The sequence below is a fragment of the Miniopterus natalensis genome, chromosome 5 (assembly GCF_054644295.1).
Source record: "Miniopterus natalensis isolate mMinNat1 chromosome 5, mMinNat1.hap1, whole genome shotgun sequence".
Lineage (NCBI taxonomy): Eukaryota > Metazoa > Chordata > Mammalia > Chiroptera > Miniopteridae > Miniopterus > Miniopterus natalensis.
The window spans coordinates 68,035,502-68,053,549 of record NC_142085.1 but is presented as its reverse complement, the minus strand read 5'-3'; the positions used below and the strand labels follow the sequence as shown (position 1 = coordinate 68,053,549).

General features: G+C 38.5%; 1 protein-coding gene across 1 annotated transcript in view; it reads right to left on the bottom strand.

Annotated features, from left to right (window-relative positions):
• RSPO3 (R-spondin 3) overlaps nt 1–18,048 on the bottom strand; it is a 75,011-nt gene that overhangs the window by 39,381 nt on the left and 17,582 nt on the right. Inside the window, exons 2-3 of the mRNA XM_016212895.2 lie at nt 4,685–4,876; nt 2,985–3,131 (exon numbers count right to left, since the gene is read on the bottom strand). Of these exons, the coding sequence (XP_016068381.1) occupies nt 2,985–3,131; nt 4,685–4,876 (339 nt within the window). The remainder of the gene's footprint in view (nt 1–2,984; nt 3,132–4,684; nt 4,877–18,048) is intronic.

Sequence of the window (18,048 nt, the reverse complement as noted above, 5' to 3'; positions counted from 1 at the left end):
ATTTTAGAACGAATCTATAGTATTAGTGTCAAAAATCTTTCTGAGAAAAATGGAAATTCTGGAAAACATGTAAAGACAATAAAAAGAGCAAGAAGTTATATTTAAGTCATTAAATTAACAATGTAGAACTAGTGCGCTATTTGGTTGAAAGGTAATGAAGAAAAAACAGGACTACTCCACTTCTGTGTTTATTCTATCTTCTGTATTAAGAACAATCTTAACAGTGGAAATTAACTATTCACTAATGTAGCAAGTGTCTCAAAAAAAGTAATTAGCTCCCTGTTCCAGGAAGCGGTCATGCTGCGGTCGATCGTCATCAGTCTGGAACGCTGTAAGGGGGATTCCTCAACTGGGAGGACAGTTGAACTGATGTCCCCCCCGTGCTTATGACAGCACTGTAACATCATGACTTGTTTGCTCTCATTCTTGGGGCCTAACTACACGGTTCCACAGAGAACACAGCAAGGGCATGTTCCTTGCTATTCACTCTTTGGAGCTGAATATCTTTCCCCTCTGACCACTTGAACAAGGCCAGCTTTCCAAGAGAAGCAGTAAGGATGACAGAGTGGAATGACAGTTCAGAGAGGGAGCAAGTATCTGGAGAACAATGTAGAAGAAATACTCTCCTCTAGAAAATTGGGTTCAGTGGACATTTGTGCTTAATGTGACCTGCAAACCATGGCAATGGATATGTTTGTAAATCTTTCACCCCAACTCTGTATCAGAGTGGTGTTTTCTCTGTTTATTACCTTTCCTGTCAATTGAAAATCTGGGTAAGAGACAAGTCATACAGTGTAAGTTTTTAGCAAAGGTAGAGAGACACTCATTCTTTAACCTGTTGGGTGAAAACTAGAGAGCTAGAGTCAAGGTGCTAATTATAGCACTGACAATAACTCACTTGAGTCCTTGAGATCATCATTTCAGTGCTCTGAGTCCTGGTTTTCATATTTGTTAAAGGAATAAACTTTAATGGTGCTTTGTGATATTCAAACAGGTCATTTTTCACGAAATTCTGGGGCAAGCCCATGGGCATGGCCTGCGTAGTGCTTGTAGGCTAGACACCATGTGATGGGAGACAGCCCATGTGGAAGAAGCAACAAGAGCCAGCCCTGAACCAAAGTTGCTGATTTGCACAGCTAGTGTGTCCCAGGTCACTTATGCCTGTTCGACCAGCCAGATTCACTAAATGTCTTTTAGGTCGCTAACCCCTACTCTTAAATATATAATTTCTGCCCGGTCAGGTGTTGCTCAGCAGTTGAACATTGACCTAGGATCCAGGAGATCTCGGTTTGATTCCTGGTCAGGGCACATGCCCGGGTTGCAGGTTTGATCCCCAGTGGGGGGCGTGCGAGAGGCGGCCGATAGATGACTCATCATTGATGTTTCTATCTCTCTCTCTCCCTCTCCCTTCCTCTCTCTGAAATCAATAAAATATATAATATATATATCTATAATTTCTTTAATTTTATTGTGTTAAGAAATAGTCTTTGTCTTAATGTTAGTATAAATTGTCAATAAGCTTTAAAGGCTAATCCAATAGTTCCAGGTGTCAAAAGTGCTCTCTCTGCTAAGAAAGCATTGATATATTTAAAATAAATAGCCTTTCAAGGACTAAATGCTACACTTTCAGAAACTAAGAAAATCTAAACACGTGTCCCTTTTCCTGGGTAGAGAAATACCACAAACACTTTGCTACTCATCCTGAGTTTTGGCCTTGAATATTCCACAGAATTGTTTCCTGTTTTTTTCCACAGTTTGGAACTTACTACCTCCAATCATCAACCCTCAGTTACAAATAGATAAATGCCCCATGTTGCATTTATAAATGTCACAGAAATAAATGTCCCGTGTGGACCTGAAATGGTTAAACCACCACTTTAGCGTTATTACTCCAGCACTTCAGAGTCTAATGGATCTGTCTGTGGGGACCCCAGGGGAGTCCTGGAGACTATCTTGTACTGAATCAAGAGGACATTTGTGTGCAGATGCCAACATCAACGGCAGCATCAAAGGTTCCTGCAGCTCTTGCCCAGGGGATTTTGAGATTTAGTATGCTGTTTTCCCATTTGGTTGAGGATCTGCTCCCCAAGTGTTCATCAAACTTGTAGCTGTAGTAGCTCCACAGCATTTAAAAGAAGGAAAATATAGCCTGACAGTGATCTGTTATTTAGACAAACAAGTTGTCTGAGGGACCTCCCCTCAGGAAACTCAGCCTGTAATTAATCAGACCCTGGGACTGTCTCCTCTGTCAGTTTGAGTAAGTCCAAAAATCTCTCCTTGTTCCTGAATACCTCCATAGCTGGACATTTCAGCAAAGCAGTGTGAAAGGAAAAAGGAAGAATTTTAACTATATCAGCTCCAGTTCTCTAGGTATTTGATCTACCCACTGAGCATGTTTTCCTCCCCTTGGAAAGTAACTTTTGTCACTGAATGAGATTAGACTTAGGTGTGTTGTGAAATTTTTGCCCTAAGGTAGAAAGTTGAAGACCAAATATATATATAAATGAATTACTGTAAGTAAGACTTCATTAAAGAATTATACAGAATATCCCAGCCGGTGTGGCTCAGTGGTTGAGCATTGACCTATGATCCAGGAGATCGAGGTTCGATTCTGGGTCAGGGCACATGCTCGGGTTGCGGGCTTGATCCCCAGCAGGGGGCATGCAGGAGGCAGCCGATCAATGACTCTCTCTCCCTTCCTCTCTCTGAAATCAATTAAAAAAAAAGGTACAGAATAAATCTATAATGGTAAGAATAGTTGAAACAATTAGTAACAGTCCCTAAGAAATAACTGAGCTCCCACAGGGTGTTAAATTGTACCATAATCCATGCTGGTAAAGCTATGGGAACACCATTAAGATGGAAGGATGGAGGGAGCCTCTGAGAGACAGTCCCTTAGGTTCTTGTGAAATAGGACGCCCACAGAGATTGAATTATCATCTGAGGGGTTTCCCTTCTTTCTAAATCTTAGGGCTCCTCCTCACCAATACTGACGCACTCCATGGTGTGGTTGTTGGCTTCCAACCCTTCTGGGCAATTGTCAAGGCACTTTCCAAGGTGTAAGTAAAATCCACTTTTACACTTTGTGCAGAAATTTTTGTTGAAACAAGTATCACAGTCAGCTTTGCATTCTGAAAGAGGAAAAAAGAGAAATACTTTTTCATTATCTTGACTTAACTATTGTTGGTCCAGTTCTGCATACTTACAACATAGACCCATGCGACTTTCATGTCAAACAAACATTTAGGGTTCAAAATTATTATGCCAAACTAAACTAAGGATTCTCTTACAGTCATTTAGTTGATGCACGTTAGTCACTGATTTTAGAGCGTTGTACTGATTGCCTTATAATTTTTTTGGCAATAAGTCTACTGTCAAGAATGTTTATAAGACCAAATATCTTTTTATATTAAGTAATAGTGAAAATGTTTCATCAGAACTTTAATGAAGTATACTAGGATACTGCCTTTCTGCTGTTCTTGAGGTCTATTAATTCATTCAATGAACACTTGATTGCTTATTATGTGCCAATCACTGTTCCAGGTATTGATTGACATGAGTGCCCAAAAAAGAAACAAGGCCCACCCAGACTTCACAAAGCTTACATTCAAGGAAAGGAGACGCAATTAAAAAAAAGTTGGCTCTTATATGGTGATACTGTAAGTCAGACACTGCAAGAAGAATTTTGTAGTATTAAGTCATTTACACCTTATAATAACCCAGTGAGCTGGCCCCTATTATGATGCCCATTTTACAGATAAGAAAACTGAGACACAACAAGGTTATGTAACTAGCCTAGGACCACAGAGCAGATTTGTTTTTAAAAACAGGCAGTCTGATTCCAGAGTAATAAATGCCCTGGAAAAAATTAACAACAAAAAATAGGAAAAAGATATGAAAAATTACTGATACAAGGAAGGGGTTAATTATTTGGATATGATGGTCATAAAATGCCTCTATGAGAAGGTGACATAGGAGCAGAATCTTGGATATAAAGAGAAAGCCAGCCAAGCAAAGGTGTGTACAAAATTGCTTTCAAACTTCCAGGACTGAGTGTAGAACAGTAATGGCAAAGGCTTTGAGGTGGGAAGATCCTGTAAGAAGGCCCTTGATGCTAGTGCAAAGTGTTTGAGGGGTAGTCATAGGAGATGAGGTTGGAGAGGTAGGCAGGATACATGTGGTGTAGGATAGAGGAGTCATATTTCCGAATTTACATTTTAAAAGTTTACTCAGTCTAAAGTGTGGAGAGTAGGTTTTTAGGGTGCAGATGAGAGGTGAGATGATATTTTCAACATTTACTTCCAACTGATGTGTTTTACTCTCTATATTGAAATCCTTCTTGAAGTGAAAATAGCTGAATTGATTCTTTAAGTCATTAAATACTTAGATTTTGTGACAAATGGGAACTCAGACGGCATTGATGCTTGCACTGGTTTTCTATAGGTTCAATGGGTTATACCCAGGAATGGAAAAAACACACCAAAAAACACAAAACTTGAATATTTTTATAAGTGGTCAAAATTTTCCTGCCCTGAGAGTGAAGTCCAAGTAGCATTTAGCCTAATTAATGGGGTAAATATTGTTATTTACTTAACATTGAATGTCACAAATATTCTAGAGGCCATTTCAAATCTGGAAAGTCCCCACGGATGAGATAAAAACATAATTTTGTGTAGGCACTTACTTGTACATTTATTTATATCTGGATATCGAGTTCCATAATATCCACTTGGACATGAAGAGAGACACACTCCAATCTGCTTCATGCCAATTCTTTCCAGAACAAAAAATAGTCTGGGCTTACATGACAAACATCCATTGTAATCTGAACACGTCGCACAGCCTCCTTGGCAGCCTTGACTGACGTTAGGATGCACTGGAGGACAAATGTAGAAAGACAAAAACAAAGGTTAAATTGTAAGTATAGAAGTTCATGACATTTTCTGGGTAGGATATACATTTTCTTTCATTAGTTTTCAATTTGGTGGTAATGGGTTAATGAGTTGGGATTTTTCCCCTCTATTTTTTGTGATCTAATATTTCCCTTAATTTACACATCCATTGTTTCTGATTTAAAAGTCCTTAAAATTTGAGCGTTTGAAATATAAGGAGATATTGCCTCAAACTATTTATAGATCATAAATAGTGGTTGGAGATGGTAATTTTGTGCTAATTCATTGAAATCAATACACACTAGCTTTGCTTTTCATTTATGTGGCAGGTGATAAGCGTGTCTCTAATTTCTTCAAGCAAGGATGACAACATAGACTGGGGCTTAACTTGAGTACGGACACCGTGTTCTAGGGTATCTTTTTTCAACTATGGTGTGAGTACACAATTTAACTCTTTGATCCAATGCCAATTGATTCTGAAACTGGGTAGCTATTCGACACCCCAGCTCCCAATGCTTTCCTGAAATATTTCTTCTCACTTGAGTTTAACATTTATCAGTGCAAACTGATAGAATGGTGAAAATATGATGTTTAGTTTACGAGTATTTCCATGTGGATCATATGTGAGTATTTATAATAACTTACGTTCAACATTTTATCCATTGGGGAGAGGTCTTATATTTTTTGTACCCTTGTCTTCCATTTATTCGAGCAAAATATTCATTTGGTGAGGACTTAACCAGTCCCCATGAAGGATCACTTCTATACATATTCCTGAGAATTCCAAGGTTTCCAAGAGTCACCTATTTGTGTGCAAAGACTATTAATTCATTAGCAAGTCTGAACAACTATAAACCAACATTTGGAAGAGTCATGTCTACATGAAATCTTCACAACTTTAAACCTTCTTATGACTAACTGGTTATCAACACCTGTGTGTGAGCTGATGGAAAAATTGCTAACTAAGATGAATCTCTCATGTAGTTAGTGTTTGGGCTGATTTCTTCTCCTAATGTGTTCTCTATTTAAATACAATATTTACTTGAAAGGATTAAAGTTGGATTGTTAAAGAGCTAGAAAAAAATGTAAGTATGAAAAATGATAATAGCCTTGCACTAAGTACAAATAATACTTTGAAAGCATGTAAAGATGTGATCATTTGTGATGTTACTTGTAAAAAACCCCCACATATATAAATGTCTTTTGAAGTGTTGAAAGGAAATAGTACTTTATATTTTTATCGTATCACTTTTTGTAAGTGTTGAATATATTCCTGTTTATTTTTCTATGTTCTGTTTTGTAACCTAAAGTGTTTCAAACGTATTTGAATGTATCAGAGTAAATGTCCTACATGGTGTGATGCTGTATTATTTATGAAACCATGTGCATATATTAAGTTTTGTCTGATAAATAAATAAATAAATAAATAAATAAATAAATAAATAAATAAATAAATAAATAAAATATTAATAGTTTCTTGTCCTTTCAGGAGTCCAGAAGGGAAAAATCCTGACCCTTCTGAGAAGCAAAGGCTGATACATGAGTATGTAAAGGCATCCCAGTGTATTTCCGATGTGTTTTGCTGGTGGTGGGAGGGATAGGCTCTGATGGACCTTGCCATTCTTAAGGCTGTTTCTCAGTCATGTTTGATTATTGCTAAGTTCTTAACCACGAAAACAAACCCCACCAGGTTCACTTAGAAGGGGCACCCGTAAGCCCACTCAGCCTTCCCACAGTGTGCACGGGTCAGCTACAGAGAAGTCACTCAGTGGACCAGCATCCTGTGCCTGGAGGAAACCGTCCCTGCATCAGCCACAGGAGCCACAAGCAGCTTATTCTCATTCCAAGACGTTTTGTAAATAAACTGAGGAAATGTGTGGGGGAAGGGGAGTCTGCTTTTCCTGTACATGCTCCTCTGTGGGGTGGGGTGGACATATAAAGTGGCACAGGAGGTTTAGACATAATAGGACCTGGGGGACTTGTAAGTGAAGACTGCTTTCCAAGTAACAGGGTAATTTTTCATGCCAGTAACTCAGCATTGGAGACTTACAGAAAATGTGTACATGTTTTAAACGGGAAAGATCCTAAAAAGGAAAGAAGTGAAGAGAGCTCCATGTGTTCTGAATCTGACTGACTCAGTTTAAGAAACAAGAGGTGTAGATAAAACAACAACAACAACAAAACCAACCAACCAACCAACCAACCAACCAACCAACCAACCAACCAACCAACCCCCTGTGAAACCTTTTCATAGAAACTCTACTGGAAAGTGGATCTCAGTTTGAAAGAAAATCATTCAGAGCCCAGGGCACTAAGTGACCGAGCTTAAATGAAGACGGATTGGATTGGTCCACGCTGATCTGTCCCTATCTCTGAAATGCAGCTGCTCAAAGGAGTCACAATATACTTTTGAGCACCTTGAAACTTTTGTCAATTATGATATAACTTTAAAGGCATCAGTTATGAAAATAAACATGACTCACATGTTCAGAGCCTCAAAAACCAATATAAAGTAAAATAAATTTCACTTAAAAAATAGAGTTTTGGATGTTTGGAAATTTCTCCAGGAGAGAGCTGTATGGGTCCCACAACTGGTAACGGTTTGCACCAAAATTATGAGGGTGCCCAATTCCCTCTTTAAAACTGCAGGACATGCCTGGCCAGTGTAGCTTAGTGGTTGAGCATTGTCGATCCATGAACCAAGAGCTCATGGTTCAATTCCCACTCAGGGCACATGGCCAGGTTGCCAGCTAGATCTCCAGTAGGGAGCGTGCAGGAGGCAGCTGATGCATGATTCTCATCATTGATGTTTCTTTTTTATTTTTTTAAATATATCTTTATTGATTTCGGAGAGAGGGAGGGAGAGGGAAAGAGAGATAGAAACATGAATGATGAGAGAGTCATTGATGGGCTGCCTTCTGCACGCCCCCCACTGGGGATCGAGCCCGCAACCCGGGCATGTGCCCTGACCGGGAATCGAACCCCAGTCACCTGGATCCTAGGTCGACGCTCAACTGCTGAGCCACGCCCGGCTGGGCTGATGTTTCTAACTCTCCCTCTCCCTTCCTCTCTCTGAAATTAATAAAAACATATTTAAAAACAAACAAAAAACAAACACTACAGCACAGACAACTCACACATTGTGCTACAGTCACTCTTTTGCTTGCTTTTTAAAAACATATTTCCTTTGTAGACAGAAGTTTTTAACAAAATACCTTATGAAACAGTAAAGACATAATTGTCCTAACTGGCAAAGAAAATTTTTGTTTGTTCTTAATCAGGGAATTTTGAATATGGGCAGGTACAAATTTGATGGCAAACTTTATTTCTTCAGGAAGGTTTAAATGTCATGCTGTGAGAAGTGGGAAGAATTGAGACTATGAAGTTTATATTCTAAGATTCTAATTTATTTTTTTTTTACAGTTGAGTAGTATAGTGATTGCTTTCTTGAAAGCTGGATAACAATCACTCAAATTATACAGTCAGTATTACACAACTAGACACAAATTCCTCAAACTTCATCTTAAAGCAAGAGTTTTGACTTTTTATATGGAAACCACAGAAAGCTTTGGTCTGGATTGACTGTAACAAAACTTTCAGCCTTAAAAACCTTATGATTCTAAGAGAAAAAATAGAATTCCGCTTTGTCATGCTTCTTCTTTGTTCCATTCTAATAATAACTCCATTTTGTATTTCCGAATCATTTTTTCAAACAATGTTTTTGTACTATTATTTTATTTGATCAATGCAGGTGCTGTTGGTGGGGAAGTCTCATAGACTATGCAAATGTTTGTACTTAATGTTAGAAAATGAGCTGAAGTTATCAGTATGGAAGTGGCCATGGTGGGGCTGGAGGAGGGAACACCACAATTACCACATCACAAAGGAGACTGGCATGAGTTCAACGCAACTGATGCTTCAGCCGTGGTAATGGAAGCATGAGGAATATTAGTGAGTTTGGAAGCACAGGGAAGATCTAGATTATGAAACCTTTTGTAGGCCAAGGAAATTGTTCTGTGCATATGGGAATTTCAATCTGGTGAACTATATGATCACATTTGTATTAGAAAGGTGATTTTCCCTGACAGGTTGCAGGCATGGGAACCAGGAGACTAAGGTAGTGATTGAGGTAAAAGATTGATAATAGCTTAAAATATATCACGGGCAATGTAATGTGGTGAGGAAGGGGTGCATATTCTAAGGATATTTAGGAGGTAAAGTCAAATATGGTGACCAACAGAATGTGGCCTGAGCCAAAAAGAGGATTTGAGAGGGTGTGTTTTGAGTTCCAGCCAGTAATAGAAAGGAGAGGGGTGGCTGGGAGAGTAAAGGCCTGCAGTTGGAGGTTTAGAGCAAGGTACATAGAACAAAAGATCGAAAAATATAAACATGGAATAACTGATTTTGTAGATTTTATAAGATCCAGAAAGCAATGCTCAATAGATAAGGGCTTTATAGTGGGATGGTTGCTAGAGATGTACACGTGAGTCTCTGGTGGTAGCTACTTAATTAGAGAAGACATCCTGAAAGGGGAGCGGCGGTGCTGGAGAATTTCGGAAGAAGGAAGCAGAGCCCCAAACAAGGGACATTCGGTAAAAGAAAAAGATATATTATCAGCTAATTTAAATAATATTTTGTATTTAGGTACACTTTTGCTTTCAAAGAAAGCTAAATTAACTGTGGTAACTGCTGTCAGTAATGGGAGGAGCTACGACGATTATTTATTTTGAAACCCCAAACTAGAACTCAAAGAAATGCTGCAAACTACAGGACAGATGAGTTTAAATCAAAAGTTAGAACCTAGATCTTTGATATCTCATACCAATCTGTCTATATAAGTAAACTTGAGATGTGTAATGTGGGTAATTATAAGTGGGAAGATGGGCAGAATTCATGGGAACTTTAAATTGAGATCTTCTGATTACAAATATGTCAAATACATGGTAAAGTTTGTATGTCTTTCCCTAAAATTGGGAAAGAAGAAAATATTTTTCTTAACTTGCATATGAAGGTTAAGTATGAAAAGAGTATTTATTAATGCATAACAAACAAATTTTCAGTGTCTGAACTTTCGATACTCTGGGTAAATGTCATCAGTTTTTTGTTGTTGTTTTTTAGCTGATAAATAAGACTTCCTACTATTTCTCTATTTCATAATCTTGTGATGCATGACTGATGCAACAGTTCCTAAAGGATATTGTCATGAGTGTTAATTCAACTTGTTTTGATAAAACATCCAGAACATAGAGTTTTAAACGGTATTAGAGCATTTGGTAAATGCACAATGTTTAGGTAGTTACTGTCAATGTTTATGATATACCAAACCAATTGCAGCATTGGAATCGAAGTTCTTTTTCTGAAACAGTTGAAGTGCAAGCCTCAAGGATTTGCTTTATTTTAATCCCCCTCTGAAGCCCAACTGCAAATGTACTATCACGTATTGCAAATTGCTCTGTGGAAGAGATCCATTATTGCATGCTGCCAATGACCTCTGATGGTCATTTATTTGTGGCTAGAGCATTTCCAGAAGTACAAAATTTAATAGACTTTAGGCTTATAAAACAGGTTTAACTAAGTTTACAAGAAGTGCTAAATAAATGAAATTAGCTTGTTGGTTTTATAATTCAGATAATGAAAAATTAATAAATTAGCAAATTTGATAAAAGTTATTTTTAGGCAAAAAACAAAACAAAACAAAGCACGCAGATTCACTCTAAAGCGTTCTCGCCTTCACTACATTCCCAACATTCACCGCCTGCTCTTCTCTATCCACTGGTCTTAACAGACAGGGTAGGGAGAAGAGACCAATGAAATTCTATAATCAAAGTTATTTTTACATCTGTCCTTTCCTCCATGTCTTCTCCTTTTACAAGGACATTCACATTGACTGAAAACTTTTTGAAGGCAGGAGTCTGGTTGGTCTCTATAATTTCTTCATAGTTTTCTTGATAAACTACATAGGGCAGCTGCTTACCGAATAGGTTCTCAATAATAAAGAAATTTTGATTATTGAATGAATGAAGGGAATAAATTTTAAAAATAAGCTGTTTATTTATATATTTTTAAACAATAAAGGTGTCAAAGCAGTAAATATTTAACAGAAAGTAGCTAAAGAAGTACTTGTAAATGGGTTGTGTCTATGAACGTCTGATAAAAAATCAAGTTTCAAATCATATACTCTTTGAAGATGCTTAATTATGAAATAAATCTTTCAAAATAAAACAATGAAAGTTTTTCTAGGTTCTGTTTACTTCCGTTAGACATTCACCTAGAGAAAATATAGACTCTTTCTTGCCTGAGTTAGGACAGCACATTTCTATCATACTTTGGGCCTTGACTGTTATAGAATTGTTTTTAAGTTTAACGTAATGTTATGGTTACAGAAAGAGATGTTTCATGGTTCCTATGGAATGTTTGGCAATATATACTTTAAGAAAAATCTAAAGTTAAAAATTTGAATTACTTGGCAGTCTCTTTCAAATACTGTTGAATGAACCCCAGGAAACATTGAGAGCCAATGTTTCTTATTTGCTTATAAGTTAAATCATCCAAGCAGAACTGACAGTGGCTAGATCTCCACAGCCATGTGGGCAGTTTGGGAGTGTAGGTATCCACAGTATAATATCAAAAGTTGTTTGAATGAATACAATTGCTTATTTTCATACAACACTTCTTTACATTCTCAGACAATGATATCTGGATGAACAGAGATCTACCATAGTCTCCCATTATTATGGGTGGCTAATTTCTTGGAACAGCCACATGTTTATTTATGCAAACATATCTGAATTTTGCTATTTTTTGAAATACTGTGTATCATCTGATGGTTTAAATGTTTTAGTATACCAATATTTTAATCATTAAATAAATTAAAATTCACCTATGCTACTTATATATACATATATATGCATGCATACATACGTGTTTATATATAGAGGGTGTCCTCCCAAAATGTAGACACACACTTTGCATAATTATAAAGGCAATGTTCATTAAAATATATTTCATTTTCAAAATTGAGTTATCAGCTGTTAAAATGTGTATACATTTTTTGGGATACCCTATATATCTGTGTATTCAGACACATGATACATACACAGTCTCTTTGGTCTTTTATCAAAGTCAAGAGCACAGACATTAATTGACCTGAAGCAGTTAGAATAATAGAGTCCGCCACATCTTTTGTCCCAGTGAATCAACCTTGAATACTCGAAAGTTTGTGCCCACACAAATGGTTTCACAAAATTCCTAACAGTCTCAGAGAGGAATGTGTTCACCAGTTCTGAATACAGCCCAGTTAGGGCTCCACCGTTATTATGTGGGGAAGCATACTGTTTTTAATGGAAACTATTTCTTTTAGAACTTGGAAAATCTTTCTCTTTTTCTTACTGAATAATAATTTCCTGAAGGGAGTCTAATATTTATATCCTATAAATACTTTAAATAAAACCACAGCAATGAAACAGACCTAACATTAGGTAGCACTTAGCTAGACTTTCCACTAAAATCAAGCCAGATCCACATATTAAGAAAATGGCTAGCAAATGATGGCAGATATAGAATTCCTGAAATCTAAAATAGAATGACTATTTGGTAGCTAGATGCCAACTTTGTGGCTGATGGCTGTGCTTTGTGTACCCACAGGCCATAAAATCAGGACTAGAAATAAAAGACGAAAGTGGGCATCTTTTATACATTGTGGAGACAAAAATTTCTGATAACTCACTATGTGTCCAAAACTATCGCAGATGCAGAAAACGTAGAACTGAACAAGACATCCGGTTCCTTTCCTCATGACATTAATCAGTTAATAAACAAGTAAATAAATAACTGATTAAATATTGTGGAGTGGTGTGAAGGAAATAAACAGATGGGTAAGGCAGATGGCAGCTCTGGGGAGCTACTTTAAATACTGTGGTCAGGGAAGTCCCCTTAAGAAGGTTACCCTTTATCTGAGACCAGGAGAATGAGACGAAGTCAGCCATGACCACTAGAGAAAGATGACATGAGGTTAGAGAAGGCGAGAGCCAGATCCTACTGACCCTCACGGGCCAAAGCAAACAGCTACGGTTCTAGAGCAAGTGCATTAGACCCTGCGTTGCTAAGTAAGTATCAGAAGGAAAGGCAAGGGTACATTTTGTCTGATATATTTATTCATTTTAATTTTTGTTAAATTTATGGGTCATGGAACGGAACCAGCATCTTGTATTCCGTGAAAACATGTTCTCTTATTAATTTTTATTTTAGAGGAGAATGTTCTAACAAGCCACAGCTTGGCAATGTACATTCAGATTACAATCTTTGAAGAGGCTGCATTGATCTACATGGTCTTTGCTCTTGGGAACATCTCATTTCTCCTTCGCTCCTCCCATCTCCTTCTAGCAGTGATGTTAATTTGTTCTGGGGTTTTAAATTCTCTCTTTCACTAGAGTGTGTGTGGGGGTGGTGGTGAGGAGAAACAGGAAAGTTATGAAATATATAAAAGAGGTCATAAGAATGAAGAAAGAGAATAAAGAGTAAAACCCTTTGCAATCTTGCATACAATCTTTTTTTTTGGTATTTTTTCTGAATTCTTGTCATTAGAGACTCGTATTGACACAGTCTAAATAATTTAGAACAACACCACTGTAGTTTCACTTCTGATAGAACCGTCCTTTTAGGATCTCAATGTCATGTTCTTTTTTCCATTAAGTGAGTTAATCACCTAAGGGCTAATTCCAAAGTTGATTCTTCAAAAGTATTGAAAACCCTATTAGTTTTCCTATGACCTACCAGATAGAGTTGATTCTGCAGCTGAAACTGCAACAAAAAGCATTTGGAGAACCAAACATAGTGTTTTTTTTCCTAACCACAAGTAGAAATTCTATCATAAAGTTAATGCACTCTGCTCCGGGGGTAAAATATAAGGTACTGAATCAGCATCCCAGCTGTTGCTAAGGGAGGGAAAGCTTCCCCTTCTCCAAGTGGCCTGTTCCCAAGCGGAGGTGAATAGAGGACAGGAGGGTGTGGACAGGGGTGACGGAGACCCAGATTCTGTAGAGAGCCAGGACCTGTTGATGAGTTAGTGGGTGGTAATAACAGCGTTTTTCAGGAGACAGATCCAACAGTGTTCATCCAACAGTGGGAATCATTATGTGCTCTGGTCTGGCCGAGAGAGCCATTCCTCCTCCTTCTTTTTTTTTTTTTGAGGAGAGAATTAATTAGAAATCAACATAAACAGAAAATGTGATAGTTGAATGGTAATGAATCTGCATGGGTGTGATTCCATAACTACTAAGTTCACATTCTTGAATGAAACAAACTTCAGTTTGTGCTAAAAACAAACTCCACTTTGTTATGTTATGAATAAACTTGGATCTTCTTGCCACATAGCATGCTGAAGGAGAATATCTGATGGCTGCAGCCTCAGCATAAGCAAACAGCAGGCAAGGGGCTTGCGGTATTTTAACAGGCACAGGAAGATGTGCACACAGTGGGTATACCATGAAATAAGCCCAGCTTTATGCGTCACATCTAAACTCCGCAGCTGAAGAATAAGTGGATTTTTCTACTGAGTCACAAAACTGCTGAGAGAATGGGAGGTGCGGACACGCGCCTCTGCGAGTGTGATGCACTTTGTCCTTACGGGCACACTCACCGAATCGCTGCCTTATTCAGAAATCAGCCTGCACGCTGCGGAGGAGCACAGGCCTGGGGGTGGAGAACTGGCGTTGGACTCACACAGTCCTGACATTTACTAGCCGACAACCAAAATTTATCTCTCCATCCGGCTCTCCATTTAAACAATTATGTGCATAACCCATGGACACGAACAGTAGTATGGGGGAGGCCTGGGGGTGGGGCAGGTTCGAGGTGGAGGGGGTCCATGGGGGGGGAGGGACATCTGTAATACTGTCGACAATAAAGATAAAATAAAAAATATAAATTTAAACAAATATTGTTACTCTGAAAAATAAAAATAAAAAGACTGTTTTACCATAGTGAAATCCATAATTTTACCCCCATTACCTAAACTGTCTAATGAATTTGAATAAAAAGAAAAACAAAACAAAAAAACCAAATTATGCAACATCCAGGTGCTGTGCTTGTTAGTGAGCACCCAAAGATGAATAAAACCAATGGTCTGTGTCCTGGAGCTCACAGTCTGACTATTTATTTAGATAAAAGTTGCCTACCTCTTTGAGCTTAGGCTTCCTCATCTGTAACGTGGGGATGTCTGCTTGCAGATGCTGAGGTGGGAAGGGAATTAAGTGAGATCCTACGGAAGCGCCTAGCTCTCTTGCAGGCACTTAATACAAATCAGTAGACGTAGACATTTTGTTTTACCCAAGAAGTCCCTTAAGCCATTTCCACTCGCTGGAGGTAGCTGGAAGCTTTAGTCAATAATAACTCTCTCAGAAACCTCCAAGCAAGGAGGCAGGAGAGAGGGCAGATGGGGATGCTTCTTTCTGACAAAGGAGATCTGGGGGACCTCAGGGAGCCAGGGACTCGCTAATAGCCACAGGGAGGGGCTCCTTTTCAAGGACCACGGACACAGCTTTTAATGGGTATCAGTGGCGGTCTCACACAACATTCCGGGCAAGAGGTCCTCTGGGGACTGAAGACAAGCCCCTGCTTACCCAGACGGAAAGTGGTGAGGCATGTTGCAGAAATGACACCAGGATGGTGTATGGAACCTGACGGCCTGTGCCAGGGCTCTAAACGTTACTGTGTGGAGAGGCGAGCTGGACTGATTTTTAGTGATGCCAGCTGCATTTATAAGAAGTAACCCCAGGCAAACGTGAGGCAGGCCAGGCGATACAGGTACCACACTGCACCACATCACTGCCATCTTTACAAATCCGTGTTTATTCAGTGATTACTGGGCATACCCTTCTAGGGACTGAAACACAAAAAACTGGTCTCTGATCAAGAAGCCTACAATACAGTCCATAAAAAAGGTCTTTGTTTATATTCTAAAGGCCACATAGACTAGAAATTTTGTGCAACAGAAATTAATAGGCAAGGGCAATTACTGATGGTTGAGGTATCTGGAGACTACGGAGGGCAGTTAAGAACAATTAAGAGACTTGAAGTTAAAGGATAACTTAGACAAATGGAAAGGGGGAAAGAGAGTGTTATGAACAAGTGCATTTATGTAGAAACATAAAGATCTGGGAGAACAGTGAATATGACTGTGGGATTTTAAAGGATCTTAGAGCGCTTCCTTCTCTTAAATTTCAGATTCGAACACTGAGGTCCATGCAGTTAATTAGCTTCCAGCTAATAGAGTCATAAACTTTGGAACTTTAGAGGGATTTAGTTCAAACATCTTCCCTGGAACAGTCTACTTAATCATCTAGTAAAACAAATCTTATGACATGTGGGGGCAGCCACTATAATTATTTTACAACATCTCCTTATATCGAACATCTTAAAACATCTCATATCGAACCTAAAGCTGTCTTTCGGGAAGTTCTGGTACCATAGAGCACACCCAATACGTTTTCTCTGTTTTCCTTAAGACAGTTTGTCGATGGTGCTTGGTGCTTTAGGAAAGGTGGAGAAGACCTAGGAGTTCCAGGATGGAGAGAGACCACGCACAAAGTAAAGCCAGTGTGATGAATATTAGGTACAAGAGCTTGGCAGGAAGGAAGCCTGGGAGCACCGACTTGGAAGACCTGAAATTTGAGCTGAATTCTGAAAAATAAGGGGCAACTGGGTGGGGGTTTGAATTTAGCTTTATATACCATTGAAGGACAAATTAGTGACATGGTTTAATTTGGTTTTTAAGATCTGATGGTGGAGAGAGGAATCAATGAAGGAGAGACTGAAAGTTGACAGAGTCAATGGGATGGGATGCTCTGTACCGGACATTGCTGTTGGCTGAAGCAGAGCATCGCTGAGATGAAAACGGAGGGCACGGATTTTAAAGTTGTTTGCAAAGGAGAATAAATAGGATTTGACGATCAACTTTAAGTGGGCAAATGAAGGAGTAGTAAATGTTGATTTGGTGTTTCTAACTTGGGAGACCAGGCACAAAATAATGTAATTAACTGAGAAAAGGGGAATCGGACATGAAAACAGAAGGATAATTGAGAGAGAGGGAGAAAAGCAGGTAAAAATGATTATTTTGAGGTCCTAGGGGCTTGGACTTGTCTTATTCCACTTTGTATCCCAAACACATTGCCCAGGGCTAGGCATATCAACAGGCTCATAATAAATCGTAAAGAAAAAATAAACCCCTTAATTTTAAAAAAAGCAACCCTCAACCCCCCTCCAAAATCAAAACTGAGGCTTATGAAATTGTGGTGCCTTGACTAGGATCACTTAGCATTAGTGGCACTCTTTAGAGTTTTTTTGGTTTGACTGAAATGTAAAATTGATGGAGAGAAACAGAGGGGAGAAAAGGTTAAGACAAAATATAAGCAGCAGGTTAAGAAATCTACTGTGAAGAAAACATCACTGTTTCGAAAGGTGATGACATTTTAGGAGAAGTTGGTCATGTGTTACAGGAGCTCAGAAAACAAAGTTGGGGGGATGCTTCCAACCCAGCAGTTCAACCACCACACCTGAGGATGCATGAAGTTAGGTCTGGAATCTAAGAGTTTTCCAAAGTCAAGAAGAGCTAGAATGCAGGAGTGAAACTTAATTCCTTAACGCAGCAATGCCCCATTATGTTTTCCACTATGTGAGATCATTCTGTGATTGATCTGACCTGATCACATGTTGAGTTCTGGCTAAGTGTTCACTGTGTACACAGGACCTGGAAAGCTAGTCATGAAAATTGCCCAGCCTAGGAGTAGAGACACCTGACAGTAATTCCTCTCATTTTCTCTTTTCCCCACAGGATAAAACAAATTTTGCTGTGGTCCATTATAAAGGATCATTCTACATGGAGACTACAGAGCCAAGCCCTTTGTTACAGAAAGATCCAACATGGCTCATTTTCTATCATAACCCGAATAGGCATGTTGCTTTGGACACTCTGCATCACCAAAAAGCTCACTGATCAATTTTAATTATGGAGCTTATTTGAGGATCCTAATTCAAAAATGCTGAGACACACAATGAAATAACAAAATGGAAAAGTTTTTTCCTTAATAATTTTACAAAATAATATATCACTATGAGTCTCTTTTAAAAAATTATTTTAGCTTCTAAGGACTATTAGGGG